The 24159-nt window shown below is 40.7% G+C and overlaps 1 protein-coding gene across 2 annotated transcripts; it reads left to right on the top strand.

The window, feature by feature from the left end:
* Positions 1–536: 536 nt before the first annotated feature.
* Styk1 (serine/threonine/tyrosine kinase 1) lies at positions 537–22763 on the top strand. 2 transcript variants are annotated; one of them, XM_036182037.1, is made up of 10 exons: positions 537–589; positions 6907–7063; positions 7359–7493; positions 8746–9012; positions 9961–10142; positions 13466–13549; positions 16691–16905; positions 19655–19695; positions 20312–20408; positions 21402–22763. In XM_036182037.1, the coding sequence occupies exons 1-10, from the start codon at positions 572–574 to the stop codon at positions 21604–21606; spliced, it is 1401 nt and encodes a 466-aa protein (XP_036037930.1). In that variant the 5' UTR covers positions 537–571; the 3' UTR covers positions 21607–22763. The 2 variants fall into 2 exon arrangements, with proteins under 2 accessions (XP_036037930.1, XP_036037931.1); XM_036182038.1 differs by lacking the exon at positions 7359–7493.
* The last annotated feature ends 1396 nt before the right edge of the window (positions 22764–24159 follow it).

Raw genomic sequence — 24159 nt, 5'->3', positions numbered from 1 at the left:
CTCTTCTTTCTTTGCGGAGCTCTTTTGTAAATATAGGAAACTAAGGACTCAGGGAAACAGTTAGTAAGTAACCACAAAAAGAGTGACCAGGAAGAAAACATTTCAGATACAATATTTATGTGTTTTTAAGGTTTCAAAGTAGTATGTCATGGAACTGTGGACATAAAAAAGACAGAATGAAAATCTGGCAAGAATCAGATTGTGTAGTGAATGTGTAAAATGTCTTGTAGGAGATCAGAGGTGTGCATCATTGTCATTCTGTGAGCTCTGATGCTGTTGGAGATGTCTGTGAGTTGTCACTCTGTGAGCTCTGATGCTGTTGGTGATGTCTGTGAGTTGTCACTCTGTGAGCTCTGATGCTGTTGGTGATGTCTGTGAGTTGTCACTCTGTGAGCTCTGATGCTGTTGGTGATGTCTGTGAGTTGTCACTCTGTGAGCTCTGATGCTGTTGGTGATGTCTGTGAGTTGTCACTCTGTGAGCTCTGATGCTGTTGGTGATGTCTGTGAGTTGTCACTCTGTGAGCTCTGATGCTGTTGGTGATGTCTGTGAGTTGTCACTCTGTGAGCTCTGATGCTGTTGGTGATGTCTGTGAGTTTACCTAGATGCTCAGATTATCTGCCTTAAAAATCATTGCTGCTTTCCGTGGTCAGCTGTGCAGAGGCATCAGATGTCAGGCCTCCTCTTCTCTGCCTTGCATCACAGGTCTTCAGGCACTGGAGAAGCTGATAACATGCTTTGTGTCAAAAGATTTCTGCTCAAACAGGCATTTTGTGGGGTTTCCAAGTTCATTTCAGGCCCCACGTCTCTGAGAAGGTGGAAGAGGGAGAATGTCAGAACAATCCTAATTTCAATTCCAGAGAAGAGCAGGGCAACAGGTGCCCCTCACCTGCCTGTGTCATCACACCAGCAGACAGAGGATGCAATAGAAGGCGAGGATCTACATGAGCTTGCCTCTGTAGGTCACCTCTGCCACTTTCTTTTTGTGTGGTGTCTCACAGGATTGTTTTCCAGGTTTATTTCAGGAGAAAGTTGGAGCCTGAGTATGAGAGAAGTGCCTAGGGATCTCAAGTCCTCAGTTGGTGTTCTGTCCCTTTGGATAATGGGACAATAGCCTTCGTGGCTATCACACACACTAAAAGATTACTACTCCTGAGAACTGAGTCTTCAAACTCAGAAAGCAGATGATAGAAATAGAATCAAAGGTGTGTGTGTGTGTGTGTGTGTGTGTGTGTGTGTGTGTGTGTGTGTATGCACGTACATGCAGTAGTATAAAGAATACTGGGTATATAAATATGAGACCTGGGACTAGATATGAGACCTTCCTCTGCCATTTAGTCACATTTGATCACTTATATGCTAACATCAGGTTTTGCCTTTCCTCTTTGGCATGGAACAGCCTAAAACAATGACTGGCGTGCTGTATTTTCTTTGTGTCTAAGATCTGAAATCAGGAAGGATAGCTTGTTTTTCAGGATGTTGGACGTCAGTTAAACTGAATTCTTCCGGATCTGAGCAGTCCTCACTCTTCCTGCTAACTGAACATGTTCTCTCTCAAAATTAAGCTTTCTTGTTGGATAGCTTGGGAGGAGAAAGGAGAAAGGGGCAATCAATGATTGAGGAACAAAAATAGAACCTCTCAGCCTAGGGTTCCTCCTCCATATAATTTTTCCTTATTTAAAGTATTCATCTCCTCTGCCCCATAGCTCATAATGATTAATAACTCCCTTGACTAATTGTATTTACTGGCAGGTGAGTCACTTGGATCTTTGAAAACCACCTTGCTGGCAGATCCACAAGGTCTGTTATACAGACGCTGAGACTGGGAATGAAGCTTCAGACAGACAGAATCACACCTCAGTGGAAGAGGGTCAGATGTCGTTCCAGGGAAGTTTCCACAGCACATGTAGAAGTTTTTTTTTTTTTTTTAATTTATTTATTTATTATTTTTTATTATATTTGTGTTTTAATTTTACACATCAGCCATGGGTTCCCCTGTCCTCCCCCCTCCCGTCCCCACCCCCACCTTCTGCCCATCCCTTCCCCTCTATTCCCATCTCCTCCAGGGCCAAGACTCCCCTGGGGATTCATTTAAACCTGGTGGATTCAGTACAGGCAGGTCCAGTCCCCTCCTTCCAGGCTGAGCAAAGTGTCCCTGTGTAAGCCCAAGGTTCCAAACAGCCAGCTCATGCACTAAGGACAGGTCCTGGTCCCACAGCCTGGGTGCCTCCCAAACAGTTCAACTATTCAATTGTATCACTTATCCAGAGGGCCTGATCCAGCTGGGGGCTCCAGTTGTTGAGACCAAGATTGGAGAGGCACAGGGACAAATAGCCAAATGAATGGAAGCACATGAATTATGAACATGTAGAAGTTTTGTTCCAGCAGAATAAGTTTGATTTTCAAAGTACACGGCTGTATTTTGGTGGGGGAAAATTTCTTTTGGAAACTTGTGGGTAGATTGGTCATTGTGTCTTGGGGGTGGTGGTGGTGACACTGTGCTAACTAAACAGAAAAGTCTGGAACAAGGATTGTGTTATTGTTGCAAAAAGATTTGCCTCTGATGTATTGAAACAGATGCTGAAACACCCTGTGGTTTGTGATTGTGTTGTGAATCTATGTAGCAGTTGGAGAGTTAGTATGATATTTAGTTAAATTCTAATTATCACAAACTTCTATATTCTTCAGAATGTTGTCTTGCAACTAATTAGGACCTTCACTCACCTTTCATTCTCATGCTCTTTGCATTGTGTCTCCTTTGTCACTGTGTGATGGATTCTCAATTAAGGTGGGGGAATTAAACCTTTTATAGGAAAATTAAAACATTGAAGTAGCTGAGGGGAAATGAAGCAAGGAATAACAATCCAAAGGTGAGGCAATATTCTTGTTTCAGATAGAATTCTGCCTGGTGAGATTTGGCAAACACAGATACATGCAAACCGTAGGCAAGCTATAGACAAACGTATTTTGCAACTGTCAAATGAGGATGAGAATAAAGAACATCACAGCTGCAAGAGTCCCTTTATTCCAGTGAATGCCTTTTGTTATTTGTTACACTGTGAATTAATGCTTTACATTCTTAACTGTTTTGCAGTCCATATAAGAGAAGCTGTAGCCATGCTATAATTTTTTAACAAGATAAGAAAATTATCTAAATATTAATATAGTGTTGTTATAAATGTGGTCTTAATGTACAATATATGGATAACTTAAATTATATTATTAATCCATTAGTGTTCTTCTCAGGTACCTAAGTGACCTATCTTACCCTGTAGGTAGATGCCATGTGGGGTTTAAAGATTTATTAGTGGTTATGGGCTATGGGACTTAGGACTCCAACACTTAACTATATTATACATATTTATTGGTATTATGAATTAATTTAATATATTTACTATATAAGTATAAATGTTGGCTATAGGATTCTTCTAAAAGAGCCACACTAAGTCTTCAGAAGAACCATCCCAGAGGATGGCATCAAGGCCTTTTCTCAGCTTGATACAGACCAATAGACAAAGCCATCTGCTAATCAGTTACTATTTTCAGGGGGAAAATGGTACAGCAAGTAATCTTGCTGTGACAACCAATTGTGAATATCTTCCTTTTATATAAACCTGGAGGGATACAGGGTCTGTGTGGCAAGGTTTTCTGCTTATTTTATGACTATCTGGGCATGCTTAGTAAGTATGCCTGGTGTGCAAATTTTAAAAGTCCTGGACTCATTTGTTATATGCCACATGATTTTTGGCAAACTGTAACTTGCCATGATGCCTGGGTGGAAGTCAGAGGCCAAATTTTGGGAGGTCTCACTTTCACCATGTGGGTCCTGGGGACTGAGCTCAGATTGTCACAGCAAATACCTTTACCCACAAGTCTTCCCCCAGCCCATATGACTATCTTGGAAGTTGCTTCACAGAGTACACTTGCTTTCTCACCATCCAGCTTCATTGGCTTGCTGTGTATTAATAATCCCAGTTTCCTTAAACTACCAGAGACAAGGAGAAGCCATGGCAAGAACCTGGCTCAGGAAGTAAAAGTGAAGGCCATATGGTATCTTAAGGTGGATGTTTTGTATATCCAGGCATGGAGGAAGAAGGGAGGGTTTGGGTCACTGAGAGAAGGTGTGTTTGGCCACAGCCAGTTCAGCTTGGGGTCTGTGCACGTCTTCAGGTTACTTCCTTATGTGCTAGTGGGCGTGTAGTTTGGTTTTTGGGCAGAGCTCACAGTCTGAGCTGGCTGATGACTGACTCTTTTTTTCCATTTATACTGTGTAGAGAGAGTGTGTTCCTAGCACCTACTCCCCAGAGAGCCAAACTCGTTCAACTGGCTGCTCCCTGAACAAAAATAATTACTGACATCTGATAAGGTCTTGCAAAGGAAGCCAGAGGAAATGAAAAGAATGCCTACAGCCTTGAGACATTTTCAAACAGACTCTGAGAACCCAGCTGAGCTCAGGGTTAGTCTCTGGGGCTTCCCTTTGCTCCTGCTGTGCTCCTTTGCTCCTGGCCTGTGGTGTTGGGAGGGTGGGAGCTTTCTAAACTGCTTTCCTCTCTGCTTGTTTGGTTCACCACCTATATGAGGTAGACTTTACTGTCCAATTGTTCACTGGCTTCATGGATTCTTTGATGTGTAAAAACTCACAGGCAAAAGATCTCTCTATCTGTGTCTCTCTGTCTCTGTCTCTGTCTCTGTCTGTCTCTCTTTCCTCTTCCCTCTTTTTTGTCTCTCTGTTTTTTTGAGACAGGGTTTCTTTATGTACACCTGACTGTTGTGAAACTCACTATGTAGACCAGGGTGGCCTCAAACTCAAGAAATCTTCCTGCCTCTGCCTCCCCAATGCTGGAATAGCCTGGTAAATTTTCCTCTCTTGCTTGCAACCTTTCCTCTTGCCCATATCTGATTAGCTGGCCACATACCTGTCTCCCTTCTGAGTTGTTTAATTGTGATCCACAATATGTACTCATGGGATAGGGAAAAGCAAAAAGGCATGAGGCTGGAGCTGGGAGATTTCTTTATGTTTTTTGAGCAGAGTCTGTGCTTCAGTAAGTAGCACGCTGGTCACTAGTGTCAATACTAAAACTCAGTGTGTAACCATAGGAGGCCTAAGATGGCCAACAGATTTAGCATGTGTCGTGTCAGCTGCACTTGCGGTTTGTTTTTTTATCAAATCACTACACGGATTACTTAGCAGGAAAATCTCCATGTTTTGTTTCAGACTCCTTAGAATGAAAGCCATAGGCTGTGCTCACTCCAGAGCCACCACATCTCTGGGCAAGGGCATTGGGGAGGTTGTTAGATATGTAGAACAGTGGGAATTATTGCTTCTCTTCAGAAAGAAACAAGTCTGGAGATGTCACTTAAAAGATGTGTGGGTTTTACGGAGTTGTTGAAGGTCACTAGATCCTGCTCAGTCACAGCAGCTGTGCCTGTGAGCAGTAGCACTACTTCCACAAAGTTGGGTGTTCCTGACAATCTGCTCTGGAGGGAGCAGGGGCTCTCTGGGCCCTTCCACTTACTGCTGATCTACTGTGAATGCATTGATTTAGCAGAGTGGGAAACAAAGCATCCAGTTGTGTATGTAGTCACTGGTGATTCAGGGTCACACAGATAGCCCTAGTTCAACCCTATGAGACACTAAAACAACAACAAAACAAAGCAATAATATAAACTAGTAAATAAAGGAAAGAGATTTGTAAGGAACATAGGGTGCTGGCAGGGTCGGTAGGGAAATAAGAGGGTTTTGTGTGTGTGTGTGTGTGTGTGTGTGTGTGTGTGTGTGTGTGTGTGTGTTGTGGAGAGAACCACAATGTATTATATACTTGTATAAAACTTTCAAAGGACAAACTATATTAATAATAAAAAGAATCTCCAACAATAGTAAACTAGGAACTGTAATCTATTTGGAAAATTGGTAACTGGAATGGGAAACATTTTTATGCTATAACATTTTATGTTATGATTTTATCTTTGAATGTGAGTGCCTGCATGCTACTACATTAGTGTGGAAGACATCCTCTGGTGTCAGTCCTTGCCTTCTAGCCTCTGTTAGTTGTTTTTCCTGCACTGTGTACCAGGTTAGCTGGCCTGCACACTATAGGGGCTCTCTTTTCTCTGCATCTCATATAGGAGAGCTGGGATTTCAGATACATGAGTTCCAGAGGTCCAAACTCAGGTCCTCAGGCCCTCACAGCTAGCACTTTACATACTGAGTCTACTCCTTGGCACTACATTTAAAACACATTACATATAGATGAATTTTCTTTTTATTTAAAGGAGTGAGAAAAATAAAAGGTGTCTCTTTCTATAGTGACACTTTCTATAGTCTATGACCTGGTCAGAATGTGGGTTTGTTTGACTACATCTGGTGGGTGTAGAGGAAGTCCACACAAGCTTTGAGAGCTGAGGGATTAAATAGCTTTCATTGATAAATGCTGTCTACTTATTTGTTCTGAGGGTGCAGGTGTCTCAGAATAGGCAAGCAAAAGCCTGAATCATCTCTTTTGACATTTGTTGAATATTCATTCACCATCCTAGTAAAAGGTGTAATGAAATTTTATGTGTAAAAAAAAAAATGTGACATGCAGCTGAAAGGAATTTAAAATACTTTAAGGCTGTAGTGGGGGTAGATATTCTACCAGTGGTCAGATGTTGCTGTGGGTCCCTACTTCAGCATGGTCACAGAAGTCTAGGGTGTCCTTAAAATAATTTCAGGAAGAATGAAATGAAGGGATCAAGTTTGAAAGCTGTATAAGAAAGAAAAATGCTTCAGGAGATAAAAATGTTCCTTCAGCCTGAATTTCAGACAAAAGAGCAGAGAGAAGGAGGTGGCTCAGAAAGAGCACTGTATGCTTAGTACTAGAGATTCATAGTTGTATTTAAAATTCTACATGTGCTCTTTTTTCTTCTAGAATAACACACACAGTTCTTGCAAACAACACATCACTGTGGCTGTGCTCTTTGCACCCTCTGTGGGCCTAGCAGAGGAGGCTGGCCCTGTGGCGATGGGAGAGAAGCATCGCCCCACCCGAGTACTGTTGGAATGTAATTTCAGTGATAAGCTGTGTGGTAAGAGCAAACACAACTTCCTGTGATCTGATTCTATAATAAAGAGACTGAGTTCTGGGTGGTTCTAGAAGAGGAGGTCTTGTTTCATTTCTAGCAGGCATCATTTCTGTGGTGGGGGATACATGCCAATCAGAGATCAGGATAGAAGAAATGACCTTCATTGGTCTAAGATGCAGGGTTGCCCTCCATGGGGCCTCCATTGAAGAGAATGAGGGAATACCAGGAGCACTGAGATATGGTGGGTAGGGGGATCTTGCAGACTTCTTACTCCACTTCCTGTTTATTGCCTACACAGTTGTCCAAGAGCAACAGTATGAAGTAATCATTGTTCCAGCTCTCCTGGTTGGTGGCTTCCTTATCCTTCTTGCAATCATCCTGTGGCTTTTTATTAGAGGACAGAGATCCCAAAGGCAGTGCCCTGGACCCCGGGGTAAGGCTCAAACCAGGGAGCCAGGCATGGTCTCAGAGAAGATCTATTTTAAGAAAAATTGTATGCTAATGTCTCAATAGGCCCAATCTATAATCAGATCTTATGAATTATAAACCCAAGCTACTTACATCTTGCACTCCTAATGGTGTTCCCTATAACTGCTTCTAACTCTATAATTATCTAGTTCCTCCTTGACAAGGCAAAATGATTCATGAATGCCTTGATAGGCCTCTCAGTTCCAATAGTTTGTTATGTTCCACAGAATGGAAAATAGCAATGTTCTTCCGATGGCCTCGTATGATCTGGACTCTCTGGCCCTGTCTCATATCTCTCCAGCCATCCCACTTGGCTTCCATCTGTACTGCCTTCCTTGTGGCTTCTTAAACACCCATGTGCACTCTTTTCTTGGTGCCTTCATACATCTTGTTCCATCTCCTACAGTGTCATCATGGTTTTCTCTGTAATTGCTTCTAGGCCTTTATTAAATGTTATCATATCTGAAAGGCCTTTTCTGTTTTTACCTCTATAGATAAACTAGTATCTCCTTTTGCTATTTTCCCCCATAACACACTGCCTCATCCATTCTTAATGTTCTATGTCCTATGATTAGAGACTAATCTTAGGTGGATATGAACTATGTCTATCCTCAACTCACAGACAGTGTATGGTATATGGTTACACTTACTGAATAGACAGATTGATTAGCAAATGATTGGAAATTTAAGAAGGAAACTTTCTTAGCCAACTGGAAAGGTAGCTATAGATGAAAGATAGTTTCAGAAGACCTTTTGACTAAGAGTCATGGAAATGTAGAATGATTTCATTTTGAGGGCAACCTGAAGAAAGAAAAGCTACATCTTATGATTGAGTATCTACCTGTACCCGTCCTTCAATTCTAGAAGTCATGTGACTGACTTAAGGCAATGATCACCACCTTTTGGTACCTGTGGTGTGGAGTCCTTTTCAGACTTGTCCTGTTTCTGTGCTACATTTGTGGAAACACTGAAGGTAATCCTAAGGTTGGTAAAAAAGAAACATGACCACTTTCAAGAGATTCATCTTCAGTTTTTCTATAAGTAATGGAATTATTGCGACTGTCGTAGAAGCTTAGTGCTGGTATTCATTCATCGAGAAGCATCAGAAGGTGCCCTCGTGTTATTCATTGAGAAATCTGACTGGCCATTTGTTAAGTCTACTTTCCTGATGTCCCCACAGCAGGGGACAGCTGGTAGACATTGTCTCTTTGTTCTAGGTACTGCCTCTGTACCTGAATCTAGAGACCTAAGCCTGGAGCCAGCAGGACAAGGAGAAAAGGTGCTTGTACCACTTAAGGAGACCTCTGTGGAGAGCTTTCTACGAGCAACCTTGCCTCCCCTGGCTAAGCTGCAGGTGCCCAGGGAACAACTCTCAGATGTTCTGGAGAAGATCCACAATGGCAGTTTAGGGACCCTTTATCATGCCATGATGACTACCAGGGACAACTCTAAGCCAAAGAGTGTTGTCCTCAAGGCTTTAGAAGGTAAAGTATGAAGATCAACTTCTCTCCTCTTTTACTTCTCTGCTATGAGCTTGTACCTGTAAATATTAACAGGAACAGCAAACAATAAGATATGTATCAGCAGATATGATTATTGAGTACAGGGGAAGCTTCATGCAGAGTTTTTCTTTCTGGGTCTTTAGATCTCTACCTCATCCTCACCTACTGAAACCTGAAAAGTAGACACTTTCATAGTAGATGCTGCTTGGCCTAGGATAATGGGGTTTTTATTTTATTTTACTTTTTGATACCTTTTCTTTTTAAAATTAATTTATTATTTGTGTGTGTGTATGTGTGTGTGTGTGTGTGTGTGTGTGTGTGTGTGTGTGTGTGTGTATGGTATGTACATATAAGTGCAGATATGTGCCACACAAATGTTAGGTCAGAGGTTAACTTTCAGGTGTTGGTTCTCTCCTTCCATCGTGGGTTCCAGTGACTGAAAAGTCATCAGACTTCCATGTCACCAGTCACTGACTTTTACCATCTGAGTGATCTTTCTGGTCCTTATACTCTTCCTTGATATTGTGTCCCTTTCCTTTCCTCCCCTTTCTCTCTGTATATACAATTAGCATTGGATACATAGAACATAAAACAAGGAAGGGCTAAACATAAGCAAAAGTGTCCATCAAAAAGCCCAGAAAGTGATGTAATATGAACAGAACACCCAGGCAAGTGAAAACCTATCCAGGTCTAAAACTCCTGACTCTGTTCTTTCTGTGACTGTGTATTATTTCTGTTAAAGTGACTGAGTATTACTCTCCTCAACATGGTCCCCCTCCTGCCCCCTTTCTGGCTACACTTCTTCCACTTTTGGTCCCTCTTCCACAAGGGGCCTTGAACAACACCATCTACACGTGTCTTTTGCTTCTTGCCTCTTACTCATCAGCTGCACATGACTATTCACTGATCCAATTCTTCTGTTTTCCATAGAACCTGCTGGACTCCAGGAGGTCCAGGATTTCATAGGGCGAATCCAATTCTATCAGTTCCTGGGGAAACACAAGAACCTGGTACAGCTGGAAGGCTGCTGCACAGAAAAGCTGCCACTTTACATGGTGTTGGAGGATGTGGTCCCAGGAGACCTGCTCAGCTTTCTCTGGACCTGCCGCAGGGTGAGCAGCAGAGAAGCTGCATTAGTAGGGAAAAGCTTTGATTAGCTTTTCATACATCAATTAACACCACAAATGACAAAATATGCAGACAATGTAAAGGTGAAACAATTACCACCTTTGAATGGTACTATGACAATGTAAGTATGAAATAATCATCACATAGCTAGGTGGTATGGATGTGGCTCAGTTGGTACAATGTTTGTGTATGAAAAGGCCCAGGGTTTGTTCTCCCAAACAGCATAAAACTGTGTGTGGTTGCATATACCTATAATTCCAGCACTGGGAAAGATCTTGAGTTTAGGCTCATTTTCAACTCTCCATCCATTTTGAAGCCACCTTCAGCTACATGAGACCCAGACTGAAAAAATAAAAATTCCGTATCTGTTATGTGCACAATTAGCCACAAGTGACATGCGACTATTAAACACTTGACATGTAGCAGGAGAAACAGAAATTGAACTTTTTATTTTGGGCAGTTTTACACACTGAGAGTTGAAATAGACACTCACTTGTGACTGGTTACTTTCTTGTTGGGCAATGTATGGTTAAAGACTTGTTTTTGCCTCCACTGCCTAACTTTGACTTTGGCAAGGTGGTTTTGTTTTTGTTTTGCTATTATTTGAGATAGGGTTTCTATACATAGCTCTGGCTGTTCTGGAACTTGCTATGTATACTAGACTGGCATTGAATTCACAGAAATCTGCCTGTCTCTGCCTCTCAAGTGCTGGGACTAAAAGTATGTGCCATCATGCCTAGCCTGGAAAATTAATTCTGATCTCAGTTTTATAAATAAATTATCATAAAATGTCAAAGACATTATGTATGTAAAACATAGCAGCCATTGGTACTTATAAGCAATTAAAATGATAGCTGTTAAAAATGATAATGACATAATAATATACCACTCTCAGTAATAATAGTTACTCTGTTATTAACTGCTAAGTGTGTTTTCCATTCCATAAAAGCACCCTAGTGTGCCAGAGTTGACAAAGGGGAAACTCAGCTATAAGCGTTTGTGTGTCAAAATCTTAAAAAAAGAAATAGCTCGGAAGTTTCTAGATTCTAATGGATCTCCTTTATAAAAAAATTAATAAGTTGGTTATCTAATACCAAATGGTCAGCCCTGAAAACATACACATTCAAGTAACATACAGACTGAGCAGATTGTATTTATATATTTATGAATACATACATACATATGCATGTATGTAATAACAATTAAAGAAAAAGAAGCTATGAATTTGAATGAGAGCAAGGGGGAGGTAAACATGGGAAGGTTTAGAGGGAGATAAGAGAATGGGCAGATAATGTAATTATATTATAATCTCATGAAGTGAAAAGTTATTAAAAAACAAAATAATACTAACAATAATATCCTCAGTTCTCTAAATGCTCTTCCCTGAAAGAGCTGAAGAAACCAGTATCGCTGGTTTCTCACTTGCTTATGAGCCAGCTCAAGATTAACTGAATGCACAGACAGGCTGATCAACACACAACTGAATGCGTGTGGGAAAGGAGCCTGTGGATGAAGTCTTTCCCCTGGGATGAGAAGAAGAGAGCACAGACGCTGTCAGTTTAAACCTTTCAAGAGATTGTCCGTCTGCCACCAGTTCTGTGCTCTCACCCCCACGCAACTTTTCACTCTTCAGAGCCTCCATCTTCTCTACTTCAGATCATCTGCATCTGCTCTTCTTACGACTTGAAGCACCTTTCATGTGGCTGTCCACAAATCCTTCCTCTCCCCACTGACCTCTATCCTTGAGGTCGCTCGCTCTCACCTTCCTCCTTCCACCACATGGTCTAGTAGATGCTGTACATTTCCTTTGCAGCACTTACCATATGTAGCTACATATTTATTTACAGTTTCCTGATTCTAGTTCTCATGCCTGGCATTCAGTAAGTCTCTAAGGCATCAGGCTCAGATGAGAAACTGCACATAGTGAATTTTCTCAACTTCTTTTTTTTGTGTGTAATTTGAAATTTTTCTGTAGATGAAATTCTAAATGGTCTTATTAAATAAGACACACAGAGCCAAATGCAGAGTCAAAAGCCCCAAAGATCAGAGCACTAGCGAAGGCTTTAGCTTACCAGTTGCTGCCGTCCTTCCCCTGAGAGAGCCCTCCTGTGTGACCTGTCTTTTGATTGCCTTTCTGTTCTACCTTCTCATTGGCTTTAAACCCAACCAACCACATGATTTCTTTGTCATTGCCTGTCTATACAGACCTCCCGGTCTCTACGGTTGGTACTGAGATTAAAGGTTCGGGTTACCACTTGGCTGTGTCCTTGAACACACAGAGACTCTGCCTGCCTTGTGATCAGATTAAGGGTGTACGCCACCACCACTGGACTTCTGCTAAATGGCTTGCTTTAGCTCTGATCCCCAGGCAACTTTATTTATTAACATACAAATAAAATCACATTTCAGCACAAAATATCTCCATATTTTTCTTTTTTAAAAAGTATGTTTTCATCACTTTTGAAGACCAAGCTTTTAACATGGAAACTGGCATATGTAAGCCTTCTGCATAGCTGTATTAATCATGTGCATGTCTGCACACACAGCCCCAGAAAAACTGCTGCATTATTCAGTGCCGGATGTCATTCCTGCTCATTTTTCTTGCCTGCTGTTCAACTGCTTTCCTTAGCATTTCTGGAGTTCGATGAGCCTCATTCCTCTGCGTATCTGAACATACCTAATCTGAACATCTTTGTCTCTTTTTTAATTACATTATTAATATTTTTTCAGAAATTAAATTAAATATATTTTTCAGAAAGATTGCTCAGCAACTAAGAGTGCCTCCTGCTCTTGCAGAGGATCAAGGTTCAGTTTCCAGCATCAACATGGAGGCCAGATGCCATTTTCTGGTCTCCAAAGATACCAGAAATACATGTGGTACATATTCATACATGCAGGCAATCATTCACACACATAAAAGAAACATAAATGCACCTTAATTTTTTACATTTCTCTCTCCTTTGTGTGCGTGTGCGTGTGCGCGTGTGTGTGTGTGTGTGTGTGTGTGTGTGTGTGTGTGTGTGTAAGGCATGGGGAGCGCACAGAAGTCTGAGGACTACTTGGGGAAGCCAATTCTGTGCCTCCACCAGGTGGATTCTGGGGTGGAACTCAGATCATCAGGCTTTGTGACAAGCACCCTCACCCTCTGGCCATCTCTCCAGCCCCTTCTCCTTGACTCTTAATCCCTGTATTTTTATGTTGTTCTTAGCTTTGATATCTCATTTCGGAGTTTCTCTATCACAATTTAAAAAAGAAAACATGTTTAAGTCACTTTTATATAATGGTTTTCTTTCTTATGTCTCATTAGGATGTGATGACTATGGATGGCCTGCTCTATGATCTCACAGAAAAACAAATATATCACATCGGAAAGCAGGTCCTTTTGGCCCTGGTAAGACTAGCATAAATGGAAACTGATGTTGGGATTTTCTCATCAGCCTAGTATTTATGCTATATCTCCCACACTAACAATTCTAAATGGGGTAAATATCTTTATGATAGATAAAGTTAGGGAGAGACTATTCACTGACAGTTGTTTTTCAGCCACTTATTTATGAAATTATTCAGGTAATACAGTGCAGTATAAGGCATTCCAGGCAGAAGAAAGTCAATTTAGGATTGATATAGTGAACTAGAAGGATGTGAAAGTTTACTTAGCTTAAATTTCAAAACCCATTGTCATGATTAATTTGGTATTTGAACCTGTACACATGTAAACAAGGAGACAAGGGAAGCAAGATGGAGGAGATGTGAGGGAGGAGAGTGAATAGGTGAGAGGGTGAGGAAGCGTGCAGATCTACAACGGAAAACAAGGCAGACTAGCTCGGAATGTGTTTGGTTGGAGACTTGCTTTGATGAATGATGTGATATGAAATATATATTATATATATATATATACACACACATATATATATATAATAAACTTGAAAAATAAGGAGCAAGAGGAAGAGATAAAAAGAACAGGAAAGGCCAACTGTTCTTCTATTTTTAAACCAATTTTAAAAGGTTTAAAGAATTTGGAGTTTCAGAAAAAAATTATCTTTGTCAAAATAACTCAGGAAGTATATAACTATGTCTGTGAAATTATTTGGTTGTATTTCAAATGGATATTTTCTATAGAAAAATCAAGGCTCTGTGAAACTATGATTTTAAGTTTTGTTGAACTTTGCTACCACAAATTGTGAAATGCATCAGAGTCTAAAGCGACATTTTGTGTGTGTAGTATTGATAGTATGGGGAATTGAACTGATGGCCTCTTACACAGCAATAGGTGCATGCCTGGTCCACCAGGTATTTAAATGAAATTAGAAAAAATGGACTAAGAAGGAAGTGATGGGAGAAAAGAGGAGTAGTCCTGGTTGGAACACCCATTGGATGGAGAGAGACACCATCACTCACAAGTTACTTTCACTTCTTGGAATGTGTAGTCAAGGTGTTGCTAAGCTGAGAGCTTCAGCCTACCTTGTGCCCTGAATTATAAATGCAGAGGTATCCATCCTACAGGGCTGTACTGATCAAACCGATGCATCCATCAGGTACCTGACATCATCTCTCATGGGGCAAGGCTATGTTTTTTTGTTGTTATCTTTAATGATCTCAAGTTTAGTACATTCTTCAATTCTTCTCATTAGAGTAAAATTTCCTTATATATTCTTTAATTCAGTTCATCATATTTATTTTCTTTATTCTAAAAATTTCCAAGGGACAGAAAACTGCATTCATGGTCTCCTTCTTTATTAGTGACTGGAATCTGTCACTTTAACCCTCTAAATTTCCCTTTTCTGTCCATGTTTGGTAATCAGAGCCCCAGATCTCTGGCTCTTCAGTCACACACAGCTTGAGTGGATTCATGCCAGAGAAGATGATACCGGCATACATCACCAGCCACTGTGGCTTCCACCTGCTTTTCTAACCACACCAGAATCCTTTGATCCTTCATACTGCAAGTCACTACCCCTCTCTTTTTAGATGGTGGCTTAGTAAATCTGTTAAGTTTGTTTTTACAAGTTCTTAGAATTTATTATTATTATTATTATTATTATTATTATTATGTGTTTTAATTTTATACATCAGCCATGGGTTCCCCTGTCCTCCCCCCTCCCACACCCACCCCCACTTCCCCACAGGCCCTCCCCTCCATTCCCATGTCCTCCAGGACCAAGACACCCCTGGGGATTCATTTAAACCTGGTGGATTCAATACAGGCAGGTCCAGTCCCCTCCTTCCAGGCTGAGCATGTGTCCCTGTGTAAGCCCAAGGTTCCAAACAGCCAGCTCATGCACTAAGGACAGGTCCTGGTCCCACAGCCTGGGTGCCTCCCAAACAGATCAAGCTATTCAATTGTCTTACTTATCCAGAGGGCCTGATCTAACTGGGGGCTCCACAGCCATTGGTTCATAATTCATGTGCTTCCATTCGATTGACTATTTGTCCCTGTGCTTTTTGCAATCTTGGGTTCAACCATTCACGCTCTTGCAGTCCCTCCTCTTTCTCGACCATTGGACGCCTGGAGCTCTACCTGGGGCCTGGCTGAGGATCTCTGCATCCACTTCCATCAGTTATTGGATTAGAGTTCCAAGACGACTGTTAGGGTGTTTAGTCATCTGATCACCAGACTAGGTCAGATCAGGCTTTCTCTCGACCATTGCCAGCAGTCTACAGAGGATGTTTCACTGTGGATTTCTGGGGACCTCTCAAACACTCTGCCTATTCCTGTTCTCATGTGGTCTTCATTTATCATGGTCTGTTATTCCTTGTTCTCCCTTTCTGTTCTTGATCCAGCTGGGATCTCCTGCTCCCCTAAGCTTTCTTTCCCTCAAATCTTGCCCTTCATTACTCCCACTGTCGTCCAGGTTGTTCATGTAGCTCTCACCCATTTCTCTGTCATTAATTTTGATCTGGAGCCTGGCTTAGGAACTATTAGTGGATTGTTAGAGTCTGTGGCACATCCTGAGTTAAGAGACCAGCCTCTGGTTACAATCACCTGATGAGTATGTGGCCTTCTGTCTTCTTTTGGGTTTGTCTTAAAGATACTTCCTTAACTTCATCTAGTTATGAAGACAATGAGATGATTTGAACCTTTCTATAAACTTGTTACATGGCATTCAGCTTTTCTGTGTGCTTTGCTCTTTGTCCCAGAATTGATCTGAGTACCATCTGAAGGGAACATACAATCAAGAGAGGCTAGGGTTGACACAGCGCATGCGATCATGCTTTCAGAGTCTAGTGTTAGGGATGGGCATGTAGCACACTTGCAGAGTGCTCACCTAGAACACAGGAAACACCAGGATCCATCTTTAGCACTGGAGTGAAACCCCTGTGTTAGTGCCAGTTGGATCATTCACTGAGTTTGGTTATCCTAAAAACATAATGAAAAGGTCTAATTCCTTATCCTGCTTTGAAAATGATCTCATTGATGAGTGAGAGTGTTTGGAGCAGAGAAGGCCCTTGTCTTTTGAAGGCCACCCAAGACTGTCTTATTTGTGAACTTTGACTTTCAGAAGGCTGATTACCTTTGATCATATGCTGATAGGAATTCCTGCAGGATAAGCATCTATTTCATGGGGATGTGGCTGCCAGGAACATCCTGATCCAAAGTGACCTGACTGTCAAACTCTGCCGACTGGGCCTGGCTTATGAAGTCCACACCCAAGGAGCCATCTCCTCTGCTCACACCAGCACTATCCCTCTTAAGTGGCTCGCTCCAGAACGGCTTCTCCTGAGACCTGCAAGCATCAGAGGAGATGTGTATGTTCCCACTCCTTCATTTCTTCTCTTTGAGGCCTGGTGTTTCCCATGGAACATGATTGCACTTGCAGTCAATTATGTCTGCAACGGAGAGCTCTACTTGAATCTGACTTACTCTCAAGCAAAGATATTTGTTATTTGCTTTTAATCACTTTTAAAAATGCTTTTCCAGTAGTTCCTGTGAATTAGACTAGCAGCTTTTGTTAGAAAAGAAAAAAAGTGAAAATATTATTCAAATTAATGTTGGAGAACTTACCTCAGCATCCTTGCTTTGACCTTTAGGTCATGCATGGTTCCACTTAAAAGCCAGGGAATGAAGAATTTGAAATAAAATATTTATGCATGTTTTAAGTCACTTTTTAAAAAAATATTTACTTATTTACTGGCATGTGCCTACATGAGTTTATGTGCACCATGTATGTGTAAGAGCTCTTGGTAGCCAGAGAAAGTCTTAGATCTCCACAACTGGAGTTTAGGAGGTTGTGAGCACACGTGTATGGTAGCAACTGAATCTAGATCCTCTGCAGGAGCAGCAAGTGCTCTTAATCCCTGAGCTATGTTTCCACTCCCAAATCACCTTTTAAGTGAAAACTTTTGCATGCATATTTATTTATCAGACTTTTGAAGGAGAAAAAAATATACATTTTGTGAAGGGTCTTGAACATGCAAATATAGCACATAAGCCATGATCCTTTTGTCTTCACCTCTGAAGTGCAAGGGTCACACATGTATACCACAGTGTCCAGATATAAATTGTGTTTATGGTCTGAATGGCAGCTGTAATGATGACTAATGGCTGGATGCCACTTTGAGATGGTTCTTAGTGTATATAATGAGACACCTGAAAATATTTGTGAAACAACTGAGGCTTATTGTTTCCCTTCTCATTTTTTTTAAAAAAAATGTTTTTTTGAGACAGAGTTTTTTTGTGTAGGCTTGACTGTCCTAAAACCAGCTCTGTACACTGGGCTGGCCTTGAACTCACAGAGGTCTTCCTGCCTCTGCCTCCAAAGTGCTGAGATTAAAGGCATTCACTACCACTGCCTGGCTCCCCCCACCTCATTTTCTACAGTTGACTCATCTATATAATTTTGTAACACGTTATTCATTTCATTCTTCTTTTTAGTTATTTGGGGGTGGAAGTAGAGTTGAGACAGGGTCTTCTATATATCCCTGACTATCCTGGAACTTGAAAAGGCTGAGTTTGAACTCACAGAAATCTGACTGCCTCTGCCTCCCACATGCTTCAATTAAAGGCATGTACCACCACACATGCTTCATTTTTGTTTTGTTTTGTTTTAAAGACAGTCTTCCTGTGTAGCCAGACTGTCCTTAAACTAGTAACCCTTATTGGTGGAAGTATTAAGGTAACTCCATGTAGTTAAAAGGGAGTTTTATTTTGTGGGATAACTTACAAGTGAAGGGGTAGGTTACAGGGTCCGGGAGAGGTGAAGTGCAGTCCAGCGGTGTTCTCTGGAGAACTCTGCTCGGTCTACATACAGCATCCAGGATCCAGGAACTAAGAGAGCTAGTACATCCGCATCTTGGGTCTTAATGGCTCCTCTCTCGGCCCTGCCTCGTAGGCATAGCAGGCATAGCAGTTACTGGAAGCCTCAATGGGGGTAGTACTTCCAGGTCAAAGCTGGAACAGCTGCCCACTACAGACCCTCCTTCATTAGTCTCTCAAATGTTGGGATTATAGCTGTGTAGTACTATTGCAGGACATTTTATTTTTAGCAGTATACTTTTACAGACTAGTTTTAAAACATTCTTTTTTTTTTTTTTTTTTTTTTTTTTTGGTTTTTTGAGATAGGGTTTCTCTGTGTAGTTTTGCACCTGTCCTGGAACTTGCTTTGGAGACCAGGCTGGCCTCGAACTCACTGAGATCCGCCTGCCTCTGCCTCTCAAGTGCTGGGTTTAAAGGCGTGTGCCACCACTGCCCAGCAAAACATTCATTTTTAAAAGATATATCTTATGCAAATATTTCAGTAGCTTCTATAGCATTTAATGATCACTTAACTATAATTACATATGCAATTGGTATAATCAGGATTGTAAAGACTTGAAATTGATCTTTGGAAATTATATACCTCAACCATTTGAAGAGGCACACAAATTCGATTCAGAATGCCTTTGTTGATGTCAATATCACAGGAGGCAGTGGGAATTTCAACATCAGCACAATGAGCCAGTTAGAATGCTTCCACTAATGTATCACTGATACCTGCTTTTCAACAAACTGTGGGCAATTTTCCTTATAAAATGTCACTCATTTAATGATGGTATCAATAGTAAAGGATGTACCTCTCAAGTCATATTGATTAGCCAAATTCCCTGTCCAAATGTCTAAAGTTTACTAATACATTTTGTGGGTTTGAGGAAACTGATCTACTGAGAAAGTTGTGGTTAAATCCCTCTTTGCTTTGTGCTGAGTAAAGGTTAGAGTTTGAGCACAGGGGAAGAATAAGATGAAAAAAAGAGGAGCATTCTGTTTTAGTGAGTGGATTTGTGATTGTATTAATAACAACTGCAAACATGTATTATGAAGAAGGGACATAGATTCAGCTCTTAAAGAGATGAGATTCTGGGGTCATGGACAGGAATGTTCTCTAATAACTCTGTTACTTTGCCTCTTTTGATAACACTACAGCTCTCTTTGACTCCCTCATTTCCCTGCTGATGTTAAATTAAGTTTTCCTTAGTAAAGATAAAGGTAGAAATTAAGTGGATGGCTTTGTTTCTTTTACAGCTGGTCCTTTGGGATCCTGCTTTATGAGATGGTGACTCTAGGTAAGAATGACCTCCAGGTGAACAAATTTGTTTATTTGGAGGGTGGATGCTGAAAGTGTTTTTAGACCAGGACAGATTGCACCAGATTGACATGAATTCTGAGCCTCTTTCCTCTAAAATATACTAAAATGATGATCCCCTTTCTTCTCTCTCCCTCTCCTAGACCTTCCTTAACTGACTTTAGCTTTTCTTTTCTCCCTTTCTTTCCCCCAGACCAGACCAACTCCATAGCATGTTTTCAGACCCAAAGGATAATCCCTTAGTAACCTTATATAAACATAAGACTGTTTCCTCTAGTTTATTAACCCACTCAATTTAGAAACTGTAGCTCCTTATGTGTTATAAGAAGTGGAAGGCAGGTCTCAGTTCCTGTTTTGCTTTGTTTTATTACTTTCCTTAACACTCAGCATCTCCTAATGTTACCTTTCTTCTTGAAAACACCTTTTCTGAAATCCACTGCGACCTTACACAATCAGCAGGAAGCAACTATACTGTACACAATGCTTCCCCATGGTTATGGTTTAAAGGCCACTGTCTGAGGTCAATGGATACTGGAGTTCTTTTCACTTCATATTTAGAAGGTCTCTTGCTGCTCTCATGTTTTTCATATTGACAGGGGCACCACCATACCCTAAAGTCCCTCCCACCAGCATTCTGCAGTATCTTCAGAGAAGGAAAACCATGAAGAGACCCAGCAGCTGCACACATGCCATGTAAGTGGCTCTTAAAGGCTTGAGTTTCCGTAATTCCAAATCATGTTTTGATTTCTATTAACTACACCTTTTTTCAATATGCCACAGATGATCGTTAGTCATCCTTATATGGTAATGCACAACCTTAAATGAAGCATGAGGCAAAACAAAATCAATTCTGCTCAACAACTGTGTCAGTCACTTTTCTAATTGTTGTGACAAAATACCCAACAGAAACTGCTTCAGAGAAGGAAGGTTGACCTTGTCTCACTGTTCCATTATAGTAGCTGCAAGAGCACATAGACAGATTGTTCACATGCTTGTGGATCAGCAGGCAGTGAAACAAGGCTGGAATTAGGATGGCTATAACTTTCAAAGGCTTCCCTTAGTGCCAAAAGCTGTGGAGTCAAGCACTTAAAACATGGGCCTCTGGGGGACAGTTCCGGCTCAAGCCATAAATATTGTCATATATGTATACTTATCAATATGCATATATGACATACACATATACATTACATATACATTTCACACATGTATATATATACATATGTATATGTATATATACAAACATTCTCACATACAATTTTGAGGCAACCCTGAGGACTCTAATTTTTGCTTTCACAAGAAGCCTTCAGACAAAGGGCCTGACCTTAAAGAACCTAATACTGTGATGGGAAGATAGTTCAAGCATGAGATGATTAAAAGCTCCACCCATCACACCATAGAGTGGAACAGACAATTTACTCCTAGCCCTGTTACCTTATTGCACTGCATGGTGGAAAAGCCAGAGTTCTTCTGTCACTTTGTAGTCTGAAAAGTCTCCAGCATTCTATTATAAAAAGAAATCATGCTGAGAGAATGTTGAGAGACTTGATAGAAAGAGAATGGTAGAGTACCACTCTCTGGAAATACAGTGGGAGACGGGCAGAAAGATCAAAGGGCTGAGGGCTTTTATTTTGTTTTTGAAGAGGAACTACATTCCTTTCATATTCATCTCTGTTGTCCCCATCTCAGGTACAACATCATGAAATGCTGTTGGCAGTGGAGTGAGAGCAGCCGTCCCTTACCTGGAGAGCTGCGCTTGCGCCTAGAAGCTGCCTCTAGATCTGCGAATGACAAGGCTGTGTTGCAAGTGCCAGAGTTAGTGGTGCCTGAGCTATATGCAGATGTGGCTGGCATCAGTGCAGAGAGCCTTTCCTACAGCTACAGTGTCCTCTGAAGATGCGCCCAGACAAGTGCTTGAATTAATTTCCTTCAAGAACAGAGGGAAGGAACCTATTACGGGCCACAAAGAGAAAAAAGGAAATGGATCCCACATCTTTCCCCTATACATTTTCCTGGAAATATGAAATGCTGCTGGATGGGGCTCTACCTCTATACACCATGTACTCAAGACTCACCAGTCCCGTCTGCTTCCCAGTCCCGAGGCCTGAGTACAAGTGGTGGACAGTCTCATTCCAAATGAGGTTTTAAAAATCTTCAATGATTGTTGGGGGATAGGGCAAAAGGGCTGGTCCCACCCACCCCAGGCTGGTTTTCAACTAAAAAGTTTTTTTTTTAATCTAAACTATTGCAGACTATAAATATCTGAATGGCATGAATGAATAGGAACACAACTAGGAATTCATGAGAAAGAAAATTCAAGGTTCTTTTTTTCTGAGAAGTGTAAGGGGAATTAAGATCTCCTTTAAGAAGAGATCTTGTCTCTTCTACATTGAGGGGACATAAAAATTGTTCAGTCCTGGTCCCTTCATGAAGAGTTGGAGAAGAAGTATGAAAAATAATACTGAATTTTTCCTTGACTATAGATTGAACTTTTATTGAACTCTTTTATTGAACTCTGAGACAGGTGGTCCCTGTTTGATACTACAGTCAATTAGATGGAGGAGTCATTTCATGATTAAGAACATTGTTCATTACATTTGCTTGCTAGTCCTGTTAGACTAAGGAGAATAAGTTTAAAGAGCCAAAGTTAAATCTAGTGATGAAGTCTGTGTGTGTGTGTGTGTGTGTGTGTGTGTGTAGGAAGCATGGAAACCAAGCAAGAAGATTTACTAACCCAGGTGGTCATTAAGAGGTGCCAAAGAAGTAATCTGATAGGGGTGGGTGGTAGCCTCTAATTTTTAACCATCCACTGAAACACTGTGAAATAACCCATTAAATTAGTATTTATTGACTAGAAGTAGACTTTTCTGGTGTATAGCTGTCACAATATCTACAATAGGGAGTAGAAAAGAAAATAAGTGGAAATTAATTTTAATAGAAAAATTAAAGAACATACTTTGTCCAAAAACAGATTCTTTATGTGTAAAATGAGAAGACTATCTACCTTACAGAGTGGTGTGAGGGTCAATGAGAATATGTATTTGTATATTACGTGGCATATAATATGTGCTCAATAAATGTTAGTTTCTCCCCCCCCCCCCCCAACTCACAACATTTCTTTTCATCCTTTTTTAAAAGACATAACATCTACTATGGCCAAGAAGAGAGCACTGGCTTGTGATAGTACAGGGCAGAACATGTCTAAAAGATGGTAGTATGTTACAAGCACCACATCATTAAACTATGATCACATTTTGTTTATTTTCCAACATTGAGAACTGAAGCCAGGGCTTTACACACACAAGGAAGTGATCTACACTGGTCTTATGCCATTGTTGTTTGTATGAGGTTTTGGCTGATGACAGTAGTCTCCTATGATTTCAAAATACTGTAAGTATTACATTGAGGACAATTCTGTTTACACGATGATCTGTGACTTTGCGAGAACACCCTGATACCTTTAAAAGGATTAGGAAAGCTATCATAGATAAGATGACTGTCAGCTGAAAACAGACACAACTGAATCAACTGAAATCTTGTTGCAGTCATAATGACTCAGCTAAATAAGGAATGTTTCTCACAGTGGTCAATCATAAAAGACCCAAACCTAAACAAGATGCAAGGCACCCAAAAGATGTCCTGTGACCTCCATATGTTCTGTGGAATACACCTGACTAACTTGCCATACACTGAACACATACATACATAAACATGCACCTATAAAAAACAAAGCCATAATCATAACCAGAAAAAGTAATACATAGGTGAGGTAATGAAAAGATGTTTACAGGATTGTAGCACGTGTGTTAAAGAGGGAGGAGATATGGTGAAATGGAGGTAGCTCACTCTTTCTTTCCTTCTTGGGTATGTGCTGATGCGTGGAGGGGGCCAGGAAGGTCAGAAGGCTGTGTTGTATTCCCTGGAGCTGGAGTTGCTGGTGGTTGTGAGTTGTCTGTCATACATAGTGGGAACCAAACTCAGGTTCTCTGTATGTAGCCTTAACAATGAGCAATCCCTCTCCAGCTCCATTTCACCATATTAAATGAAGAAAAACTAGGTTAATAAAATTATTATTGTACATAAATAGAATTTTCTCAGTCTTACTATAACAATTTATAGAATGATTTACCTTACTCAATGAAATAAGGCAAACACATAGAAACAAAAACAGAAGGCCAGAGGATAGTCTATTATCTTCAATTTAGTAGAATGTGCTTGTTTGAATATAAGTTAAAAGTTAAATGTTGTGTGTTTAAATTATGTGATATTGTTATATATTCATTGTAACTCTTTCTCTGTTCTGCCACCAACTTCCAAATAATGACACAGAGACTTTTTATTAATTATGAAAGCTTAGCTTGTTTTTACCTAGCTCTTATAACTTAAATCAACCCACTTTTATTAATCTATATTCTGTCACGTACTGCCCATCCTGTATCTTCCATGT

Source organism: Onychomys torridus, chromosome 3 (genome assembly GCF_903995425.1).
Source record: "Onychomys torridus chromosome 3, mOncTor1.1, whole genome shotgun sequence".
Classification (NCBI taxonomy): domain Eukaryota; kingdom Metazoa; phylum Chordata; class Mammalia; order Rodentia; family Cricetidae; genus Onychomys; species Onychomys torridus.
Note: the sequence above shows the minus strand (reverse complement) of the source record. Positions and strands in the feature narration are given on the sequence as shown.

Bases quoted from the DNA above. Each gene is read 5' to 3' on its own strand.
- Styk1 (XM_036182037.1), top strand. The intron at 7,494-8,745 runs GTAAGGCTCAAA...TCTTTGTTCTAG, and splicing joins GCAGTGCCCTGGACCCCGGG to GTACTGCCTCTGTACCTGAA. The intron at 19,696-20,311 runs GTAAGAATGACC...TCATATTGACAG, and splicing joins TTATGAGATGGTGACTCTAG to GGGCACCACCATACCCTAAA.